This window comes from Neoarius graeffei, chromosome 5, assembly GCF_027579695.1.
Source record: "Neoarius graeffei isolate fNeoGra1 chromosome 5, fNeoGra1.pri, whole genome shotgun sequence".
In the NCBI taxonomy this organism is placed as follows: Eukaryota; Metazoa; Chordata; class Actinopteri; order Siluriformes; family Ariidae; genus Neoarius; species Neoarius graeffei.
In genome coordinates, this window is record NC_083573.1 from 5,272,917 (window position 1) to 5,297,440 (window position 24,524).

The 24,524-nt window shown below is 42.5% G+C and overlaps 2 protein-coding genes across 8 annotated transcripts in view; one reads left to right on the forward strand and one right to left on the reverse strand.

The window, feature by feature from the left end:
* The first annotated feature begins 2,697 nt into the window (after positions 1-2,697).
* On the forward strand, positions 2,698-3,950 carry cebpd (CCAAT enhancer binding protein delta). The gene has a single exon (XM_060921026.1). The coding sequence runs from the start codon at positions 2,847-2,849 to the stop codon at positions 3,621-3,623; it is 777 nt and encodes a 258-aa protein (XP_060777009.1). The 5' UTR covers positions 2,698-2,846; the 3' UTR covers positions 3,624-3,950.
* Positions 3,951-4,073: 123 nt separating this feature from the next.
* The window catches only part of spidr (scaffold protein involved in DNA repair), a 72,750-nt gene continuing 52,299 nt past the window's right edge, over positions 4,074-24,524 (reverse strand). For 4 of the 7 annotated variants that reach the window (XM_060921017.1, XM_060921015.1, XM_060921020.1 and 1 more), the window contains 9 exons: positions 22,659-22,746; positions 20,019-20,147; positions 19,844-19,903; positions 16,053-16,254; positions 14,525-14,656; positions 5,480-5,573; positions 5,234-5,396; positions 5,015-5,068; positions 4,074-4,729 (listed from right to left, as the gene is read on the reverse strand). In XM_060921017.1, coding sequence (XP_060777000.1) covers positions 4,616-4,729; positions 5,015-5,068; positions 5,234-5,396; positions 5,480-5,573; positions 14,525-14,656; positions 16,053-16,254; positions 19,844-19,903; positions 20,019-20,147; positions 22,659-22,746 — 1,036 coding nt within the window. In that variant the 3' untranslated portion in view covers positions 4,074-4,615. The remainder of the gene's footprint in view (positions 4,730-5,014; positions 5,069-5,233; positions 5,397-5,479; positions 5,574-14,524; positions 14,657-16,052; positions 16,255-19,843; positions 19,904-20,018; positions 20,148-22,658; positions 22,747-24,524) is intronic. The other 3 variants (XM_060921016.1, XM_060921014.1, XM_060921019.1) reach the window with 2 other exon arrangements.

The window sequence follows — 24,524 nt, forward strand, 5'->3', positions numbered from 1 at the left end:
ATTCGGATTGCTCGACTATAAGAAGGTATTTCTTTAGCATTTCTGGGAGGAGTCGTCTCCACATTTCTGTGCTCTGAATAAAACATTCACTGTTGGGAAATAATCAAGCTCCAGGGTGGGAACAGGAACACAGGAACTCTCCATCACAGGACCTCGTCGTTGATTATTTGCCAACGTCAGTATTCCGCATACCCCCTCCCCAAGTGTTTATTCTTTTAAAAAGAGTACGCAAATGCAAATTGTGTATATTTCTTGGAGATATTCTTCTTCATGAACTTATTAATGACCACAAGGTCCGAGTTGACGCAAATTAATATTTATTTATTTATTTTCTATCCAAATTCGCTGGACATAGGCAATCGCATGCTCTGATTGGCTACTCTCCTACTCGGCTATCAGCTCATATACTGTGAGTAGAGAAAAACAAAATGGCAGAGCATGTCGCTGAACCAACTGAGGATGAAATAAAAGCTCTACTTGAAAACAAAACCCCAAAAAATAAAAAAAAAAAAGCAAAAAACTGTGACTGTCATTTTGCCGGTTTGTTTCCATTCTTCATCTTTAAGCATTAAAATTTGTTCAGTTTTTTTTAAGACTGGTTTAAAAGCTCCAAGAAGTTTGAAAATTACAGAACTGAAATGTCCAAGGAAGAATTAAATAAATGTCTAAAACTAGTCTACACCTCGGCATGACAGCAAGACGGCACTTTCAAAGTTTTTATTTATCGAATTTGCAAAAAATAAAAATGCTTGGTTTCGGTCACAAAATCCAGTGAATGTGGAGAGAATAAAACAGTTATTCCACTCGATAACTGTTAAATATTCACACACACAAGTTCGATGAGGTTGGGTTTTCAAACATTCAAGAATCATGGACCTGCTGGACTCCCATGGACTTACCCTGAGATGCATATACAGCTCCAAATGAGATACCGGAGATACCTACACGAGATTCCACTTGGCCAAAGAGGATCCTGAAACCCAGCAAATTTTGTGAAAATCTTGCTTTTGCTTTCCAGGTGTTGGAAAAACCAACCAACCAACCAACCATCCATCCATTACCACTTATCCTGTGCAGGGCCGCAGGCAAGCTGGAGCCTATCCTAGCGGACTATGGGCGAGAGGCAGGGTACATCCTAGACAAGTCACCAAATCGTCGCAGGGCTGACACAGAGACAAACAACCATTCACGCTCACATTCACACCTACGGTCAATTTAGTGTCACCAGTTAACCTAACCTGCATGTCTTAGGACTGTGGGGGAAACTGGAGCACCCGGAGGAAACCCATGCGGACACGGGGAGAACATGCAAACTCTGCACAGAAAGGCCCTCGCCGGCCGCAAACCCAGAACCTTCTTGCTGTGAGGCGACAGTGCTAACCACTACACCACTGTGCCGCCCTCAACACACCAACCCCAATCACCAAATCATTCCAAAGAAGTGGCTGAAATCCCATTTGTGTCCACCAGGGGGTGTTCATCATGACAGCTCTGTCATTACGTTCAGAACAGAACATCCAGGATCCACTTGTTCCCAGTTTGAAGAAACAATGAAATCATAAAAGCTGCTAATTGTTGTTTTTTTTCCATTCTTGAATTTCCAGCCAGGTTGAGAGACAGCAGACACAAAGAGAGAGAAACACAACGTATCATGCTTTTTCAACTGATAAAATGAAAAAAAAAGGAGTACAAAACTGTACCTTTCTTCTTCTTATTATTTTTTTTTACCAGTACCTTTACAATATGTATTATACCTAGAAATATCCTTTTACCTTTAAACCGTCCCTGATAAACACAGCCGACCATAATTCGTTGTGTGATGAATTTTGGATTTGGATTTCTCGCCAAGAAACAGTTCCTCTTCCCTCGACCACATTACTCCTTTTCCTGGCTGCTCAAGTGGTCGTACCTTTAAGCGTACACCTTTTTTGTACTTTTCAAGTACACCTCAAAGCGCACCATTCAAGGTATCTAACCAACGGACATTTTTACTGAGGAGCGTTCACCTTTTTGTCCTCAGCTCTTCTGTGCATCAAGGAAGCTTGATGCTGTTATCTCCAGTCATCTCGATATGTCACAAGGATGCACAATGTGCTCATCCGAAAGGTACGAAGTGTACCCGGAGTACCTTATTCCCCAATGCCAGTGCGGTACCGTGGAAAAGTTCATGTCGTGTGTGACATTTTCTCGCTCAAAGCAATGTCCTCACGGACACCTTGAGGAAATTATTTTGGAAAGGTGTACACCAATCCAAGAAGGTACCACCAACCCGGTGACATGGAAAGGTGCACCTTGAAAAACGTGACATGATGAAACGTATTACGAAAGGCGTCAAAGAAGTGTTCATGGAGGTCCATTTCTACAAGTCAGTCTGACTCTAAAGCTTCCAGGTGGAAGACAATCAAAGAGGTACAGAATGAAGGTACAAGGTGTACCGTTGCTCACTCCTCCACCTCTTCGACATGGAAAATTACAGTACAAGTTTTGCGCGCGTGTGTGTGTGTTTTATTTTCCCCCTTCTGTCAGAGTCACACACAACTTGGTCGAAGTTGAGTCGTAGTAATGTGGTGGGCGTGCGCGCCCGCAAATGGGAATCCAGGCAGAGCACGTGACTTGCAACTGCAACGACTGGCTTCCCAAAGGGGGTGGTGAGGCCTTGACGTCAGCTGGGAGTGCGTATAAACTTTGGCACACCACAGGTTGCTTTTAGACGCGTGACAGTCCTGACCAGGAGATCCACACAGATCCATCACGAGTTCCTGGTTCCTTGGAGGAAGAGGTTGGAGTGATCTTTCTGAACCAGTGCATGAAGAAGAAGAAGGAGGAGAAGAATCAGAGCTGCGTTCATGTGCGAGCCGTGCCGCTTGGACTCTGAGTGCGTGTCTCCACCATGCTACATGAGCTGGGGGATGGAGCCTACAAACTTCTACGACAGTAAGCTGACAGGGGACGGAAAATGTCCCGAGGACAGCATGAGCATGATCACGAATCAGAGCAGCAGCAGCAGCAGCAGCAGCGTGGTGGAGCTGAGCAACGCGCCTGCCATGTACGACGACGAGAGCGCGATCGATTTCAGCGCGTACATCGACTCCATGTCCACTGGGCCCAACTTCGAGCTGTGCAACGACGAGCTCTTCGCGGACCTCTTCAACAGCGCCGTGAAGCAGGAGAAGTCAGAATTCTACCACCACCTGTCCGCCCTCAGCGCGCCCAAGGACTTCGCCATCAAGCAGGAAACCGACTGGAGCGACAGCGACGCGCCGTCGTCCCTCCCGTCGCAGATCGAGGCGTGCGCGCAGACGTCGGTCAGCATCCAGACAGGACAGCCGACGCCCCCGAGCACGCCCGAGCCCTCTTCATCCCCGAGCCCTGTGCGCAGGACTCTCAAGGATAAGAGCAAGAAGGCAGTGGACAGGTTGAGTCCGGAATACCGGCAGCGCCGAGAGCGGAATAACATCGCCGTGCGTAAAAGCAGGGACAAGGCAAAGCGGCGCAACCTGGAGATGCAGCAGCAGCTCATTAAGCTCAGCGCCGAGAACGAGCGCCTGCACAAGACCATCGATCAGCTCACACGCGAGCTCACGAGCCTCAGGCACGTCTTCAAACACCAAGACAACCGGTGATCACCATCAGCACCACCACCATCGTGCGCCTTTTTCTTCTTCTTCTTCTTGAGAAAACATACCTCATATGCACGACTCGGACACTGTGACTCTAACTACACGTGCATCCCATCATCAAGTCATCAGAACTGAACATTCTGTGAATATTATGTTGTTTTTTTTGGATTCTAAATTATTACAGAAAAAAAAGTCATATAGATATATATATATTCCATAAAAATATGGTACACGTTTTTATAATTCCAAAAAACTTTGTATTCGAACATTTTATATAAAGAAAAAAAACTGGAATGTTGATAGAAATAAAATGACAAGTTTCAGTATCTATCACAGCTGGTCAGTGTGAATGGAGGGAAAGGGAGGGATGGATGGATGGATGGAGGGCGTGGCTATGGAGGCAATTCTAGATCATCATTTAAAACGATGGGTCAAGTCTCATTGAAAACTTCATGACCAAAAAGTGTTTTTATTTGGGCCCGAAGACAATTTCACTCACTCTCTCTCTCACACACACACACACACACACACGGCACCAATTTTTTTTTATGGTTATAATTATGATTACCTTCAGACTACACCTCTGACAGCGATTTCTAAACCCTTAAACACCACCCAGGAGACTGTTTCACATCACATCACTAGCTCAGGGGTGCAGATCCGATGTCAGGATTGGGGGGGAGAGGACACAAAAGTGATTTTTTTTTTTTTTTTTTTTGCCCGTATGCAACTCATACCATCCATGCAACCATAAATCACAACTTCGTAGAGGCTCGCCACATCATTTAAAAAGTACTGCACAGGGAATCATTTGTCTGAAAATACATTTGTTTGTACAATTTTGAATAATTTAGGGAATTTTTATTGGGGGGGACAATTCATGTTTTTCAGAAATTTGGGGGGGGGGGGTCATGTCCCCCCTGGGGATCTGCGCCCATGCACTAGTTGTTTAAACACTTCATATTGTAACACACACACACAGGAGTAATCCCAGGTCATAGAGTGATCTCGTCCAAACCCATCCAGACGGCGGAGGAGCGGGTGACCGCGCGGACGAAAGCGCTCAGAGGGCCGACGCTCTTCCCGAGCACCGCCTCCACCTCGTAACCCTGTCGATCAAAGTAAACTTTCACTGGGTTGCTTCGGGCTGTTGAGTTCAAAATCACATTATCCACTTACTGACCACTTTAGTAGGAACACCTGCTCAGACAGACTTGTTGGCGCCTCAGGCGGGGAGCAGAAAAGCGTCCCGAGATCTTGACGCCAAGTGCAGCAGCGCTTGAACAGGAGCGTCTTGGCTGACACGTGCGTGAACGAGCAGGTGTTCCTATTAAACTGGCCACTGAGTGTCACATCGACAGAACATGCACGTGCTCATTTGACAGGAATCTCACCTCTGCGTGTCCTGTCGACGAGTCGAGGAGGGACATGATGGAGTTTTGCTGCAGCTGATAAACACCCACACACAGAAACTTTCATGTCAGTTTCACACAATCTCAAACATCTATCAACTAAAAACGCATGATGATTATCAAGTGCTGAAAAAGTTAACACCCTGCAGAGACGTGAGATTTCCTTCCTCTTTTGAAATCAAGAGTCGATCGAATGAAAACCTGATAACGTGTGTCTCTCTGCGCCACGAGTAAACAGTTTCGATGTCTTGCCTTCACTTTGATGGTCCAGCGAGTTGAAGACGGACAGCTGAGAAACACTTCGAGCTGCATCTTCCTGCTTGGTTTGTCCACGACGCCGCAGGCTGCACATAAAAACACGCCTCTGGAAAGACAAAACGGTATTAGAATTCAATCAGAACAGGACAAGCTGTGAGCACTGTGGTAGATATGATAACAGGAACGTACGGTTGATCTTCGAAGGCCTCTAAGCCGTCGCCTCCACACCGAGCGCAGGCTGGCCACGAAAAAGCCGAATTCTCATCGACGTCCATCACCACTCCTGGACAAATGGTATTCGAGATAGAAAACGGACGTTTTCAAACAAGCACATGCACAAAAAATGTCAATACGAGTGATTGTAGGCTGCTGTCTGGTCTTCTCAAGGTTCCATGAGCATCCTGAGATGCTTTTCTGCTCACCACAGTTGTAAAGAGTGGTTACACAGGGCTTCCCCAGGTTTGACCACCATAAATTTAAGACTTTTTTAAGACCACTTAAATGAGAATTAAGACCTACATCGCACCCATTATGCGGTCGTAGAACACCAGATCAAATTCCCAATAATGACAAATGTTTCAAGTAAAAATACTTTTATTATAAAAGTTATATATTTAAAAGTCATTATGTGCATTGCTTGTCGAATCTTCACATTCAAGACAAAAAAAACAAGTCTAAACCTGGAAGAAAGGAACACAACGTAGGGTCCACGTCATGGCCTTAAAGGTACACAAAAATGCAATAGGCATACCAACACATTAATGCCAAACTGAGGGCCTCACTCGAGGCCTAAAGAACTGTCTCTGAACTAATTATGACCATGCACCCAGAGATGATACTCAAAGGGGTACCAAATATAATATATACAGTTGCTGATGTGACAAAGTAACGTATTCTTAAGTATTCTATCAAATTTATATACTAGAAAACAACGAAATATCTTGGTAATTGTAAATATAATAGTCGGTACGCTAAACGGCACAAGAGTCGCCATTTTTAAAAGACCGTGACGTCAGCCCTACCCACTGCACTAGGAGAGAAGCGTGTAATCATGGCGTCGGGCGCATCAAGTGAAAGCGACAGCTCTGTCGAATCATACGAAGAGATCCCGCAAGACACACTGCAAGCAGGCTATGGCTTATGGTGATGATACACGGGGCAACTTTTTGGGCAATGTTGCCGAGCAATGTTGCTGGCAACGGGCAACTAGGTGAGACACAGGGCAACTTTTCAGGGCAACTAACAATGGGCAACAACAGTTAGCAACGGCAGTTTACAGTTAGCTAAAAAACAAAAATCGATGTCTTAATTTTTGCTGTGACCATTTAATCAAGCTGTCTGTTGTTTTTTAGAGCTTTGGTGAAGTAAATTCCTCCATATAGAATATTAAAATAACAACTTACCGGCGTAAAAACAGACGAGGAGTCTCTCCATCTCTTCACTCCACTGACACTGAGCGGCCGCCATATTTGTTTGAAATTTCTGATCCGAACCTCACCGGAGGTCACATGACTCGATACTCGCGTTCTGATTGGCTTATCTCAAAAAGTTGCCAGAGATTATCAAAACCATTCAGAAAGAAACAATGTTGCCCAATCTCAATAGAAAAGAGTCAAAACGCAATTGCCCAGCAACATTGCTCGGCAACATTGCCCAAAAAGTTGCCCCGTGTATCATCACCATTAGAAAGGTACCAGTTTGAACCTAGGAGAGGTACTCTCGACTCCGGTGATGACGAAAGAAGAGAAGAAAGCTCGAACTCGCTTGTTGTTTTTCAGCGGAAACGAGTGAAAAGACGCGTCTGGAGGATCGTTATGCTTTCCATCGGTCCTGTTATTACACCCGAAAGCAACACACTGTGGCATCGTGTAGCCGATCGCTTACAATTCATCCTACTTTCCGATTCACACGTGCTATTCCCAACCTCAATGAGCCAACACAACTGGGCACATACATACGTCATGAGTGTTACGCAGAGAAAATGAACGTGCATTCTGATTGGATAAAATTAATATCATGGCGGGCTGTTCAAACTGCGGAAATAGTTTGCTCGAGCTACTTTCAAAACACTATAACTTTCCAACCTTAGAACAAAAAACTTTTGTAAGTCTTGAATAAGGTTCGTTAATGTGCGTTTTATTGTTATATTTACTCTATATATTGCCCTCTGTTCCCCTTTAACCTCCTAGGGCTTAGCGGTCACATGCATGGACAGCACTTTATGGAAATTCGGAACAAGAATCCACATATGTGGACATACTTTTTCTCTAAAAGTACATCTTATCAAAAGATGATGCTTAGTTTTTATTCTAATCAGGTTCTAATAAGCCCAAATAGCAAAGAGAAATAAAAAATGCATGTAAAAAAACAGCTTGGGCCTTAGGAGGTTAAAATAAAAAAAGTGATGTGGGTGTATTTTTTTTTTAAATAAAATATCAAAACATTCACAACACTCTAAACAGACAAACTCTTTGTCTTAGTTTCCCAGCACTTGCTTCAACCATTTTACATTTTGTACCCTTGTAAACGAGGGCGGGAGAGAGATACAGAGGGGCATAGATAGATAAGAGATGAGGGGGATAGATGGGAAGAGAGATAGAGATAGATAGATCGATAGAAAAGAGGTAAGCCGAAAGTCTCTTAAAGGTGCACAAAAATGCAATTGGCGTACCAATACATTGGTACAATGGTGTGGACTCACCAGTCAAAAAGCCAAACTGAGGGCCCAACTCAAGGCCTAAAGAACAGTCTCTAAACTAATTATGACCAGAGATGATAAACAGACAAACTCTTTGTCTTAGTTTCCCAGCATTCAACTTGCTTCAACCATTTTACATTTTGAAGAATAAAAAGAAATGTAAATACTCCTAGTAAACAAGGGAGGGAGGGAAGACATAGATGTGGAGGTGGATAGATAAGAGACACAATGAGAGAAATCCATCACTTGCCTCGTTGACGTCTTTGACCAACTCCTTCGTTATATAAGGAGCAAGACCGAATTTTGTTCTGTAAGACGTTTTGTTTTTTCCACAGGAGAATGTTGTAGCGACTTCCGAGTCTGGGAACACAGCCTTAAAGAGTTCGAGCCCTCATTCGAGCTGTACGAGTGGTGTCCCGTAATTGTTTTTAAAATCCAGAGCACCTCTGCCCGAAGTGTCGGGGTTCCACCGACACCCATCATGCCACTGCTCGGCCCTTGTGTTGTTGCTAGCCTTGGCGATGGTGTCTGGCTTGGCTGATGCTGCTGACGTTCGACAGTGGCGCTCGTGCCAACTCCAGGTGCATTCGGAGATTGAACCGTGCAGAACTGAGCGATGGGCTGGTGGCGGTGGAGGGCAGATGCAATGTGCTTTGAGCTCTTCATGTGAGACTCTAAAGCGAAATGACCTATAGTGGACAATTTGAAGGTCTTTCGACAAACACAGCATCTTGCTTCAACGTCGCTTCCAGGAACCTCCCGCACCCAATCACGATATCGTTCATCTGAAAGCCACTGCTGATTAAAACGACACTTCCCCATGCTGCGATTCGCGGAGTCTCCTCTCCACCACAGACTCCGACGATTGCGCCGGCGCGAAAATGTATCAATATTGTTTCTTTCTTTGCGCATACTCCAAGAAATTCACTGATGTTACGCAAAACCCACGTTTTCACATCGTAGAATAGTATGAGTAAATTTAAGACCTTTGTTTAAAAAATTAAGTCTTGGGCAAAACAATTTAAGACTTTTTAAGGCCTTAATTTTGGAATATTAAATTTAAGACTTTTAAGACCCCGCGGCTACCATGTTACAGTGGTGCTTGAAAGTTTGTGAACCCTTTCGATTTTCTATATTTCTGCATAAAAATGACCGAAAACATCATCAGATTTTCACACAAGTCCTAAAAGTAGATAAAGAGAACCCAGTTAAACAAATGAGACAAAAATATTATACTTGGTCATTTATTTATTGAGGAAAATGATCCAATATTACATATCTGTGAGTGGCAAAAGTATGTGAACCTTTGCTTTCAGTATCTGGTGTGACCCCCTTGTGCAGCAATAACTGCAACTAAACGTTTGCGGTAACTGTTGATCAGTCCTGCACACCGGCTTGGAGGAATTTTAGCCCGTTCCTCCGTACAGAACAGCTTCAACTCTGGGATGTTGGTGGGTTTCCTCACATGAACTGCTCGCTTCAGGTCCTTCCCCAACATTTCGATTGGATTAAGGTCAGGACTTTGACTTGGCCATTCCAAAACGTTAACTTTATTCTTCTTTAACCATTCTTTGGTAGAACGACTTGTGTGCTTAGGGTCGTTGTCTTGCTGCATGACCCACCTTCTCTTGAGTTCATGGACAGATGTCCTGACATTTTCCTTTAGAATTCACCGGTATAATTCAGAATTCCATCATTGTTCCATCAATGATGGTAAGCCGTCCTGGCCCAGATGCAGCAAAATGGGCCCAAAACCGTGATACTACCACCACCATGTTTCACAGATGGGATAAGGTTCTTATGCTGGAATGCAGTGTTTTCCTTTCTCCAAACATAACGCTTCTCATTTAAACCAAAAAGTTCTATTTTGGTCTCATCCGTCCACAAAACATTTTTCCAATACTCTTCTGGCTTGTCCACGTGATCTTTAGCAAACTGCACACAAGCAGCAACATTCTTTTTGGAGAGCAGTGGCTTTCTCCTTGTAACCCTGCCATGCACACCATTGCTGTTCAGTGTTCTCCTGATGGTGGACTCATGAACATTAGCCAATGTGAGAGAGGCCTTCAGTTGCTTAGAAGTTACCCTGGGGTCCTTTGTGACCTCGCCGACTATCACACGCCTTGCTCTTGGACTGATCTTTGTTGGTCGACCACTCCTGGGGAGGATAATGATGGTCTTGAATTTCCTCCATTTGTACACAACCTGTCTGACTGTGGATTGGTGGAGTCCAAACTCTTTAGAGATGGTTTTGTAACCTTTTCCAGCCTGATGAGCATCAACAACGCTTTTTCTGAGGTCCTCAGAAATCTCCTTTGCTCGTGCCATGATACACTTCCACAAGCATGTGTTGTGAAGATCAGACTTTGATAGATCCCTGTTCTTTAAATAAAACAGGGTGCCCACTCACACCTGATTGTCATCCCACTGATTGAAAACACCTGACTCTAATTTCACCTTCAAATTAACTGCTAATCCTAGAGGTTCACATACTTTTGCCACTCACAGATATGTAATATTGGATCATTTTCCTCAATAAATAAATGGCCAAGTATAATATTTTTGTCTCGTTTGTTTAACTGGGTTCTCTTTATCTACTTTTAGGACTTGTGTGATGTTGTTTTCGGTCATATTTGTGCAGAAATATAGAAAATTCTAAAGGGTTCACAAACTTTCAAGCACCACTGTATTTAAGTTATGGTAGGCTTCCTGTCAGCTTAAGCCAATCACTCTGGCCATATTCTCTCATCAACGACAACACCACTTTTGAATAAAATCTTCATCCAAGCAGATGGCATTCAATCACTTTCAAATATTAAGGAATTTAAAAGAGCGGTGAAAAGTTCCTTCATAGTGAATAATTCGGCTTCGTTTCTTTTTTTTATTGGTATTTATTTTATTGACTTTGTTTTTGTGTCATTATCATGTTGCTTTTTATTATATTACTTGTTAGAATGACTAACTGTTTACTTCAAGCAAATTTAATGTCCCTAAACCCCACTTTTTTCCTTGTACAAAGCAATCATTATGTTGATTGACCATGTTTTCTCGAACCGTAGCCGATCCAAAAAGCCTTAAGTAAGATTAGCCGATTTTCACGGAATCTGCTGAGACTGAACCGGAAGATCCCGAAGAGGTGCGTGACGTCACACGTGTGACAAAGATCCAGGTCTCAATTTCGTTCCTGTGCGCAGCAGCTGGACCAGTCTCGATATGGAATCACGTTTTGGAGAGAATTCTGATCGTGATTGGGATTCTTACATGTCGGATGAAGGGGCAGAAGACTATCAAGGACATTCTGGAGTAAACGGTTATCTTTTCGAGCCTCCAAGACGAGAAACAGATGCCCGTTCACTCAGTTCATGACAGTCCCGCTCACCGCTGATAGCGCACCACCAGCCAGAGAGAATCAGAAACATAGATTGGTTTGTGGATTTTTATTCTCAGGTGGCTGCTGCGAAATATTGGTAAAATATTTACAAGTACCTCAATAAACGCAAAAATATAATCTTTAAAACAGACACTTATTCAGTGTAATGACTGAAAGAAAACATGAAGTGGGCAATAATAGGGGAACTGTCCAAAGGTCAGCTCAAACGTTATTGATTAAGGCCCACTTGACACGGGGACGGTCTGAAACAAAAACGCAAAAGTCCGTTTTCGTTCTCACTTTTTTCCGCGTCTACACGACCGTTTTCAAGGAGGAAATCTGCGTCTATATGGTGACACATAAATGTGTGGAATTCAATTGGATGTGCATGCCAGGCGGCTAGGTGGTGCTGTGAAAGACCTCCGCTATGTCTGCACGCATGCGCAACGTCTTCCGTCTTGTCTGATCTGCACATCTGCGCCGCAAAAACTTTGACTACTCTGGCTATGGTAAGTAAGAAAGTAAGTAAAAAAAAAGTAAGAGCATGCTATACCCGCCTCTGTTCATTAACGGTATATGTGCAGATTCGGTATAGATGTTCGAAGGACTCCTGGACGTTTATTAAAGCTGCCAGAGCAGCTTGAAGGTCCGTTGGATCGATGTAATCAGACATGCTCTTACTTTTTTACTTCCCGGGCTGGCATGTACAGTATATGACATATGTATGACGTAAACGCGTACCCGACGTGAGCAGATCCAAGCAGGGTTTCGCGTATTGGGTAGTTTAGACGGATATGCAACAGGGGCCGTTTTTAACTTATCCACTCTGGAAGGCGTTTTCAATTTTTTCCGTTTTTCAGCCTCAGAAACGCCGTCCCCGTGCAGACGAAAGGCACTTCCGATAAAATATTTAGTCATTTTTACCCGACGGCGTCCTCGTGTAAACGGGCCCTAAATAAATAAACGGGTTTCTTTTTTGCACCACGTGGTCATCCTGGTGGTGATGAATCAGATTTATTATTAGGAGGTGACAAGAAATCTACCTGCTTCGATTGCACAAACCCCACCCACTGTCGCTTTTGTGTAATTTCTTGGAAATTCACGAACTGAATATCCTGCTGTATACAGGTTTGAACATCCAAACACAACTCGGCGCTTACACGTCGGTATTTTTGTAAGATTCCAACAATATCCAATTTCAGCGAGTAAACAAGCACGGAGTCAGATGAACGGAAATGACCCAGATAACCGGGGTTCCACGCATGACGTCATGCGAGATTCGCCCTGAGGCAAGGCTGCATTTTTCCGGGATCCGGACGCCAAGATTTATCAACAGTTTTGTGCTTGATAATAAAATAATTAATTCATCCTATGGTCATGAGCTTTGGGTAATGACAGAAAGAACAAGATCGCGGATACAAGCGGCTGAAATGAGTTTCCTTCGCAGGGTGGCTGGGCGCTCCCTTAGAGATAGGGTGAGAAGCACAGTCACTCGGGAGGAGCTCGGAGTAGAGCCGCTGCTCCTCCACATCGAGAGGAATCAGCTGAGGTGGCTCGGGCATCTTTTTCGGATGCCTCCTGGACGCCTCCCTGGGGAGGTGTTCCAGGCATGTCCCCCCGGGAGGAGGCCCCGGGGAAGACCCAGGACACGCTGGAGGGACTATGTCTCTCGGCTGGCCTGGGAATGCCTCGGTGTTCTTCCCGAAGAGCTGACCGAGGTGTCTGGGGAAAGGGAAGTTTGGGCTTCCCTGCTTAGACTGCTGCCTCCGCGACCCGGTCCCGGATAAAGCGGAAGAAGACGAGACGAGACGAGATTCATTTTGGTCGTTACTAATGATAGATATTCATTTTAAAGCATTACAATAAGGCACGACATACACTTTGTGTCGTTTTTAATGATACGCATTTTATCATTATGTACGTATACGGATATATATTTATTTTTTCAACTTTTCCAGAGCCCTAATGAAAGTCATATTGTATGACGTCGGCCTTCTGAATAAAGATTCTTCCTTTTCAAGCCACACTAACAAATCCAATCAATCCATGTGATGACCATATCTTCAAATGACGATTCCAGGAAAACCCACGGTTCTGTTAGGATGTAGGGGGTATTTATTTTTTCTTTGTTGTTTTTTTTTTTTACTTTTCTATGTAAAAGCGTGATAAAGAACCAAGCTAATGATCTGTTTGAGTGCCTGAACAAGCTGCAACTACTTAAGTCTCAATAAAACGAAGGTTTCATTGGAAAATCCTCAACAGGAGGTCATCTGTGGATAATCCAAAAGTCAAACGACCATGGTGCAGAATTCAAAACACCACATGTGAATAAACAGACCAACCAGAAATCTGTGTTTTTCAGATTTATTTTTTTATTTAAACCACAGCGCTACTGAATTCTCAATCGTTCAGACTCACGTTTTTCCAACAGCAGCTCTGACGCAAATTTTTATTCACATTAATCCGCTCAGGTAATAAGTTATCGTTTCTACGGTAACCGCTCTTTCCCAGGGTGGAGCGTGCGACAAACTCGGCACTCGCTCGCAGTCAGGGAAAGTCTTCAGCTTCCTCGGCAACATGCCCGATTCACGTCAAGATCGAGAAAATTACGGACAGGATAACAGGAACTGACTCGTTTCATCTAAGTGTAAACGGATAAAAGAAGAACGCTATGATACAAGAAGAATAAAACACTGCTGATTTTGGGGAAGGAAAGAAAAAAAAGTCAACTTTCAAGTCATGCAGATGTCTTCTGACAAAAAAAATTCTTCTCACGCTTTTGGTATTACACACAAGCTGAGACAGTTTGTCGAAAATACAGATGTTTTAAAAAAAAAAAAGCAGCAGCAGTTTGGCCTGTGTGGGTGAGTCAGCCTGACATCTGGCTAACAAAGTGGTCGAAAAACAAAATCTGCCTTCATGTTTAATTTACCGTGACTCAAGAAATGAACTTTCTTTTTGAAAAAGATGAAAAATGTTGATCTTTGTCTTTAAAAAAATGTCACACACAGTTTTACCAAGTGCAGCACGACAAACCAGACAGATCCTGAAGAAGGACGTGAAGAAAGAACAAGAAAAACCATCATGCAGGAACACGAGTCAAGACAGAACCAATGAAGAAACCTGCTGAGAATGGTCAGAATGTGAGATTTGAGAACATACCAACCTGTAACGGTGCAAAGGGAGCAGGGCGGGCTCTCGGGGCTCAGCTGGTCCAGCAGAACAGCCCGAGGTGAAGAAATATTCCGAGGTTCTGAGTCCAGCTGAATCACAGACTGTCCCGAGATAATTATCTTACCTAGACAGGGTTCACATGATCAAGATTTCGGTCCTCAGTGACTGATTCAATACAAATAAATTCACCCAATTCAATTCACGATTCGGTTTGATTCGATTCGACTCAATATTGGGTTTGCGATTTGATTTTTCCCTCCCACAATATTTTTGAAAAAAAAAAAAAAAGTAAATAAAAATTAAATGAAATTTTTTTTTACCAAATAAAATGCAACATTTACTATATTTTCCTCTTCTTTATCAACTTAAATATTCCTTTTGTTAAATTAAAAAAAAAAAAAAAACAACAGCAACAACTTTTGTTTCATTTTCTTAATTACCAACAATAATTCTTTTCCCACATTTGTCAAGGCTGAAGTAAAATAAATTATTCTGTCCACATTCACTGGATATGAGCAATCGCGTGCTCTGATTGGCTACTCTACTACAAGGATATCAGCTCATGTACTGTGAGTAGAGAAAAACAAAATGGCAGAGCGTGTTGCTGATCCAACTGAGGACGAAATAAAAACTCTACTTGAAAACAAAACTGCAAAAAATACAAATACGGAATGAAAAGTGTTTGATAATGGGAACGTATCTTTTTTAAATTTTTTCAAGAATTATTATTATCGCATTTTTCACAAATTGCTCCTGTCGTTTTGCCGGTTTGTTTACATTCTAAGTTTTGTATCAAGTTTTTATTTATCGAATTCGCAAAAAATAAAAATACTCCGTGTCTCAAAATCCAGTGAATGTGGATAGAATAAAACAGTTATTCCACTCAACCTCGGTGCTACGCGCCTCGTCGGCTCTCAGCTCATGGACGAGTCGATTTCGTGGAACAACTTAAATGGTATATTAGCTGAAATATTCCCTTTATTCAAAATGGAAAAAAAAAAAAAGTTCAGAAACTTTTTGAACATTTGTCCTGCTTCTCTTTTCATCATCTTTCCGCAGTCTATAAAAACAGCTCCGATTTCTTGTTAAATCTATTTGTACAATCACACAACAGCTCTTTCACATTTTGGATCTGGGTTTTTTTTTTTTGTGTGTGTTTTCACAGCATTGGAGCTGCATTACTTCCGCCCACAGTGAAGTCACATGCATTCCCTGGAGGTCACCGTATGTTATTACACCCTCTAACGTCTAAACAATGCAATTGCCACTCGGGGAAAAAATAACAGACTACACAGCCTGATAATCATAACAATAATAATAAATAATAATAATAATAATAATTCATTTTTTATATTTCATCCATTTGAAGAGTCATAAATTTGGATCATGATTCATCGTTGCGCGAGATATCGTTACATGCCGACGAATTTGCTGTCGCGTAAGAGGAATAAAACACATGCTGTTATTGGAAAATAATCAACTTCTGTTTCATCACGTCGTCGATCATTTTCACGGCTCACCCTGCTCTATTACAGCGTCTCTGAATATCAGCCTCGGCTTGAACTGGGGTGACAGCGCGGCGATGGCGTGACGAACTGACGTCTGGAGCAGGAACATGGAGCTCACGTATACAGGCAGGGTTCTGCTCAGGCTTCCTGAGCTCTGCTCGTCCTGCAGACTGCAGTCTGTCACAAACAGCAAGAGGTCCTTCTCTTCTTTATTCTGCATTCAACAGACACATGATAAACCATTAAAAAAGGCATGATGCATATTGACAATAACAGTACCAATAAACGTACAAGTCAGGCGTCATGTGTGCCACGATAACCCAAAGGCTCAAGTATCTTTTTCGTCTCGGCACAGATAAAAGATGTTGGCTCATGCCAGTCTCTGTGTACCGAGACTTCTTTCACGCCTAAAGTTGCTGGTGTTTTTTTGTCCCCAGTGTGTGACTCAATAATTTAATCAGGATCCATAGCAAAGTTCAGAACACAGAGGCAGGTTTCGTACACAGATAACACAGAGGCAAAGGCTAAAACCAGCAAGTACAAAGAAAACAGGATTTGGAAGATCGAGAAAGATCACAAGCTGAAACACAGTACAGGTGCTCACACTAAGATAACAAACCAGTGACAGGACGAAGGTCAGGGCAGGAAGCAAGACACACTGTCGCTCAAAATAATCACTTTAAACCTGAACTCAGCACTGGTTATCAGAAATTATTCTCTCCACATTCACTGGATATGAGCAATCGCGCGCTCTGATTGGCTACTCCACTACTCTGCGATCAGCTCATATACCGTAAGGAGAGAAAAAAAAAAAACATGGCGGAGCGTGTTGCTGAACCAACCGAGGACGAAATAAAAACTCGACTCGAAAACAAAACCCCCCCCCAAAAAAAAGCAACAAAATATGGAATGAAAGTATTTGACAGTAAGAATGTACCTTTTTTTTTTTTTCAAGAATTATCGCATTTTTCACAAATTGCTCCTGTCATTTCGCCGGTTTGTTTACATTCTGAGTGGAAATGATTTTCTCGGACGTTTTGTATAAAGTTTTTATTTATCGAATTTGTAAAAAACACAAATAAAAATGCTGTTTCTCAAAATCCAGTGAATGTGCATCGAATAAAACAGTTATTCCACTCAATCTCGTCGCACATGGCTTCTTGCCAACTCGGTGCTACACGACTCATCGGCTATCAGCTCACGTACGACTCGATTTCATGGAATAATTGTTAAATGCTGTTACCCATAAACAGGGAATCGTCTGTTTTCGTTCTTTTCTTAACCCTTTGGGGTCGAGAGATTCTCTGATGAAGCTCGACAGGATTTGAACGAGCAGGTTATGTATTTCGATAAATATATCTTTGCGAGTTTTTCATCATCCAACCATGATAAACATATTGACAGAAACTTTACACTTTCCTCTGTGCCCACTGCCAAACAATATTCTGGTTTTTAAATTACCTAAATTAGATGAAACGTAAAACTTCCTCAGTCGCACCGGAGTCGGAGTGCTGAGTGGCCACTTACGCGTTCATAAAAGACTGTTCACATGGTAACGGCAGGATAATCACTTCCACTCTTTCGGTTTCGATTGATTTCTCTTTCGCGGCAGGAACGCCCACCGTAAACAGGATAAAATCTGTCAGCCATAGTTTAGGCTATTTGGAGGGAAAACTTGTTGCGAGATGGCACGCGGGTTTTATGCGCTTCGGATGATTCAGGACGGCGATTCAATTCATGATTCAGGACGGCGATTCAACGCAATCTTGAGAACTGCGACACTGATGATGATCGGTGCCTTTTTTTTTTTAACTTCGACTCGATCCAGACAAAGATCAACTCGAGTAAGTGTAAATATTTCTTCTATTTATTATGAGCAGATCGGTTGATATGCGTGCGCTGCAGTGCAGACACGGGAAACATGACTGAGCAAATTTTCCAGAGTTAAAAGTATTTTCCTCAAAATAGTTCATTTTGCTTGATTTTGAGTTTAGAGAATAAAATTTGGAGTTGGAGCAAAATTAGAGTAACTGCGTAACAGAGTTGATTGTGGCTTTAAACTGAGTAAAATAGTACAAGAGTTCATTTCAAGACACTGAATCGAGTCAAATACCAAATACACTACCGTTCAAAAGTTTGGGGTCACCCAGACAATTTAGTGTTTTCCATGAAAAGTCACACTTTTATTTCCCACCATAAGTTGTAAAATGAATAGAAAATATAGTCAAGACATTTTTCTGGCCATTTTGAGCATTTAATCGACCCCACAAATGTGATGCTCCAGAAACTCAATCTGCTCAAAGGAAGGTCAGTTTTATAGCTTCTCTAAAGAGCTCAACTGTTTTCAGCTGTGCTAACATGATTGTACAAGGGTTTTCTAATCATCCATTAGCCTTCTGAGGCAATGAGCAAACACATTGTACCATTAGAACACTGGAGTGAGAGTTGCTGGAAATGGGCCTCTATACACCTATGGAGATATTGCACCAAAAACCAGACATTTGCAGCTAGAATAGTCATTTACCACATTAGCAATGTATAGAGTGGATTTCTGATTAGTTTAAAGTGATCTTCGTTGAAAAGAACAGTGCTTTTCTTTCAAAAATAAGGACATTTCAAAGTGACCCCAAACTTTTGAACGGTAGTGTAAATGAAGGTGTTGTAAAAAGCAGTTTTAGAACTGTGTTGGAATGTGTGAAAAAACATGACCTTGCCCGTTGGGACTTGACCTAATGGGATTAAGAGCTGGTAGTGGGAGGGGTTTTCACTCTTCTCACTGAATGGAATGGAAATTTTTACTTTTCTCATTGAATACCCGTCTCACCAACCCTTTATCCCAAAACAACAGGACAAAGTCTTTGATGGCCAGTTAATTGTCCAAATCAATGGAGCAGATTTAAGTTTTTGTGCTCGATCCATTCCTAAGACTGAACAGAATCACCTCAAGTGACCAAAATGGCTCGTCACAACGGGCAAGGTCATGTTTTTTCACACATTCCAACACAGTTCTAAAACTGCTTTTTACAACATCTTAATTTATATGTTTTTTTTTAAAAGTATAATCATGACATACAGACTACAGAGAAATTATTGTAACTGAACTTGTGCTGAATACAAAAAAGTCATATGACTTTGAAAATACTGCTTAGGATTTGTTCAAACTGACAACAAAATCAGAGCATACCAAAATCATTAGAGTGCCAGAAAATACCCTCAGACCCCAGAGGGTTAAATATACTGTACTTTGATAATAGCTGTGGATAATAATAATAAAAAATGACTGTTAAATGCCAAAAAAGCCTAGAAAAACTCGCATTTGTTTATTCGTCTATTGGTTTATTTATATATTTCTTGAAATAAGATTTCATTATTAATGTATTTGGCCTATTTCACTAAAGATAGCTTGAGACGTCGTCTCTTCCTTTTTTCTGTTTTTTAGATAACTGCACAGCGCTTGCTAGTTACACAAAAACGGATCTTAAAAAGGGACAAAGTTCCTCAGATCTTTCCAGATTACAAAGACCTTAGAAACTGAACTTTGAAACACTAAACGTTTGGCCAAGTTTCTCCTCACGCCTTCGACTGGAGATTGTGTTCAGTGTAAAATCAGAGCAGCTGCGTTCGAAGAAACTGCGAAAAAAAAAAAAAGGAAAAAAAACCCCGCTGACTTTGTTTTTTGGCATTATTTAAGCATACTTTTCCCTGTTCAGGCAGCCAAGGACGCATGGTCATAAGAACAAAAATCAATAAAATAATAAATAACTCAAGAAAGAATAGCAGAACCAGTTGGGGATTAAATCGACCTGTTCTCTCTTATAAACCAAAGTGCCCTTGAAGCTGCACCGCCGACTCGCAGGATCGTCCTGGAAGAGACGGAAAGAAGAATTACATTTGAAGCACATTATTCATAAAACTGATTGCTGGCTCAAATAAAGAAACAAATGATTTAAAATGAATTTGAAGTGATGTGAAAGAAACCTGCAGGATTGCTCTGAGCGTCTGAATTAAAGGAGCACGGTACAGCGGTGACTCGGATTTCGGGAACACGCAGTCCCGCTGTCCTGATAATCTGTAACAGAAACTCGGTGCTGCTCCTTTAACTTTAACCTACAAGGAACATCACAATTTATCAATTCGACAAAGAGAAAACAGTCGATGAAATCAAGTGAAATGTGCGATTCATGCAGTCTCATGAATTCTTGATTCTGATTGGCCAGAAAGGAAACTCCGCTTCACATCTGGCGACGTCACACCGCCTATTCATTGATTGCTTTTCCATAATGCCATGCCCTCGAAGCTCCTGAGAAACTGCAAAGCTGAAAAACCTTCCTTTATTTTTTACCTCTGACACTGGAGACTCCTTCCATTAACATTAAACAAACACCTCCATACACAAAACTCTCTCAGTTCCAGAACAGCCGCTTTTGAAAAACCGCTTCCTCTTAGGTCTTGGTATCCTGCTGTACCGACAGAAACACGAACGTCCGATTGTGAGCGCGCTACCGCCAGAACGTTCTGACCAATCACAATCGAGAAATCTGTGCTATAATATTGGTTCAGGATTTTTTTTTCAGGATTATTCCAAGAAATCGAGTCGGACATGAACTGATCAGCTCGCGTACGACGAGATTGAGTGGAATAACCGTTTTATTCTGTCCACATTCACTGGATTTTGAGAAACAGCATTTTCTTTTTTTTTTGCAAAATCGATAAATAAACTCTTAATACAAAACGTCCGACAAAATCATTTCCGCTTCCGCGAACTTCTTAAAAACCTATCGACAGCTGCACGAATTGACTCGAGTACTGTTTAAGTAGCCTGGGCCCGCCCATCCTAAGCGTAATGCAACACGAGGGCCTGTTGCGAGCTTAGTCTGGCCAAGCAAGCTATCTACAACTCTTCCATGCTCCCGAAAAATCGGGAGCCAATCAACTTTGAGCATCTCCAACGGCCCTGGGTAGAGGCGTGTTCAAGGCAGTGACATAGTAGAACTGCGACCGGAAGCCATAGATTGTTTACAGAATCTATGCCGGAAGCGCTTCATTCACTAGAAACATTACGAACATGGAGCAAGTTCTCATTGAAAACGGAGCAAAGAGCAGCCCTGGAGGTGTTTATTGAAAGGAAGGACGTTTTCGCCTTGCTCCCGACCGGCTTCGGGAAGAGTTTAATCTACCAGTTAGCCCCGTCACGTCACATACGTCAGAGGAAAGAGTGATGTGATTGGTTTAAGCTTTGTCACAGCTTTTTCTGGCTTCGACCAGTAGCAAACTGAGGCATTTCAGGGAGGCGGGTCAACCACGGGCTCTGGGAAACGGTTGGGCTTAATAGCTTTGCCAGACCAAATGCTCGCAGAGCTTTGAAGTCGCGTTAGCCAGACTACTGTTTAAGTTCTTGCTGTCGTGCCGAGGTTGAGAATAGCGTTCGACATTTATTTAATTCTTCCTTGGACATTTCAGTTCTGTAATTTTCAAACTTCTTTGAGCTTTTGAACCAGTCTAAAAAAAAAATCAACAAGTTTTAATGCTTAAAGATAAAGGATGTAAACAAACCAGCGAAGTGACAGCAGCAATTTGTGAAAAATACGATAATAATAATTCTTGAAAAATAAAACAGAGACTTTCTCAGCATCACATACTTCCATTCCATATTTTGTTGCTTTTTATTTTTTGGGGTTTTGTTTTCGAGTGGAATTTTTATTTCGTCTTCAGTTGGTCCAGTAACACGTGCTGCCATTTTGTTTTTCTCGACTCACGGAATATTAGCTGAAAGTCTAGTAGCAGGCCTGTAATACTCGAGTCCAGGACTCGGACCTGAGCCTGACTCGTGCCCTAATTTTAAGGACTTGAGCACTGATGACTCGGACTCGTGCATGAACTGCATTCGGACTTGTAAATTGGAGACGAGGACTCGGATTTTTTCTTGATTTTTTTCTAACATGCCATAATAATTCGGTACAAGATATTTATATGTACATTCATTTTTGTGCTAATTTCGTGCAAAAGTGTCACACCTGCGTGCCTTGGCACGTGCATCAGATAGACTCTCGGGCACCAAGCGGACTCTGGCGAGCACGCCGTAAACAACTCGCGCCTGCACAGGATTAAGGCGCAATCAGTGCGTCGATATAAAAACTGAAAACACACTTTGCGAAGTATTGAGTTGTGTTGCTGACACGTTACCGAGCCTGATTTCCTGTTTCTTGTCTTTGATTCTGCCGAGTCTACGATAGCCTGTTTCACGATTTTGCCTGCCGTTCTGGATTGTTTTCTTGTATTAATAAACACACCTTCTGCACTTCCATCCGTCTCCCAACCATCTCTGACAGAATACTGCGCACTCCCTGATAAACAGAAGCACATTAACTCGTTCGTACGCCATGTTCAGAAACAAACTCATGTTCATGGCGCTGAAACAGACACCGTCACATGGTGCGGTCGGAGTCTTGTTCTCAGACTCGACTCAAAATTTTGTTTCATGACTTGGACTTGAACACTGGGGACCCGAGACTGGACTCGGACTCGACGACAACACCGCCTAGTAGTAGGGTAGCCAATCAGAGCGCGCGATTTCTCATAGCCAGTCAATGTGGAGAGAATAAATTAGGATATACCTACGGTCTGATCGCATGAACCTTCTCCAGGAACTCGTAGAGGAACCACAGGAGGCCACAAACTGTCAGTCAAACTGAAAAGTTGAGCACATCTGGAAAGAAAGATAGAGAGAGAGAGAAACAGAGACTCACTTTGTTTATTATCTATAATAAAGGTGAAATATTCCAAACCCTTCAGAGAAGATTCAAGCAAATAATCATGGATGCAAACGGCGCGCCTTTTGGCGGATGCCGCCTTTTTCACGGCTGTCTGGGGGACTTGTGCGAATCGTGCAGATCCGATGAGGTTTTTTTTTTTTTTTTTTTTGGGGGGGGGGGGGGGGGCGTTGGCGTGTCTGATTATAATTTCATCAAAGTAAATTCTGTATTAAAATTACTCAATAAGCAAATGCCGTTACAGTCCATGAAACATAGGAAGTATAAGTATGAGAAGAAAACAGTAAATCAGAAAGCTGCGCACGTAAAGCCAATTACGTAACTTACGTTGGACTGATGGAAATCCTTGCGCGTGCAGTGAAGTGCAGCCAGCAGCAGATAATGGCGCGCAGCCAACTGGCTTTACGTGCGCAGCTTTCTGATTTACTGTTTTCTTCTCATACTTATACTTCCTATGTTTCATGGACTGTAACGGCATTTGCTTATTTAGTAATTTTAATACAGAATTTACTTTGATGAAATTATAATCAGACACTCCAACGCCTCCCCCCAAAAAAAAAAAACCCATCGGATCTGCACGATTCGCACAAGTCCCCCAAACAGCTGTGAAAAAGGCGGCATCCGCCAAAAGGCGCGCCGTTTGCATCCATGATAATTGACAACTGGAGTGCGGACTGGGAGCTTTTTCAAAGCGTGTTTCAAGGAAAAGGATTCTGCGACTGGATTCGAAACGAAACCTCTCTTTTTAAACCCCTCCAAATCACCTCAGAAATCCGATATATGAACGTGTTTCATTAGCGTGGTGGGTTTTTTTTTTATTCATCTTGTTTAGTTTGACAGTCAGCCAAATCACACAGATGAAAACAGGCAGCAAGTGTGGGATCCGTTAAACTTGCAAGCAGAGGCTCGTGTTGTTTCTCCTTCACCCTTGAACAGACACGAATCTCCTCAAGACATCCTTCTCATTAAACTTATTCCAATAACTCCTCAGATCATTTCCTTTACCTCGCTGACGTTTTGCTTTTCCGCCCAAAGAAACAGAAACGCAAAATTGGGTGTTTTCAGTCACAAACATGTGTAACTCATAGATACAGAACACAAGCATGGGTCTTAGATGACTTGTAAGATGATAAGTACAGGCGAACACGACAGCTCCAATAAAAAAAAGGAGTTATGAGGCCATGTACTATAGAAATGCAGGGTTCCTGCGTTCCTGTCGTACATGACGGCAGTTTACTGCATGCAGCTGGGGGTCCTGGAGTCCCTGAGACTGCTGTGAGCCATATGTGTGTGTGTGTGTGTGTGTGTGTGTGAGAGAGTATCTGTTCCAGCAAAGCACTGATGTATTGTTCAGAACCAGTTCCACAGCCTCCTTAATCCAAAGCTAGCTCATACTTGACCTGCCTGACTGCTTCTTCCAGTCCGGCCTGACGCAGCGCTTACAGAGCTGAGATTAACACGAGGACAAAAGGGATGACTGGAACGGGACTCAAAAGTCAGATCGTCAACTTCCTCACAGATAAGGAGACGTAAACGTGAAAGAGGAGATTTTTTTTTTGCCTCCCCCGCTCTTCTCTCGTTTTGTCAAACCTTTACCAGGTTACGAACCTGTGGGAGTCATGTGACAGGCCCGACCATAAGTTAGAAGTTAAATATCTGCTATGTGAGGAATAAACAACTTCGGGATGTGCTGATGGAAGGAGACGATCAGTGA

What these genes read in the sequence shown, in the direction of transcription:
- cebpd (XM_060921026.1), top strand. Translation starts at nt 2,847, where the DNA reads ATGTGCGAGCCGTGCCGCTTGGACTCTGAGTGCGTGTCTCCACCATGC.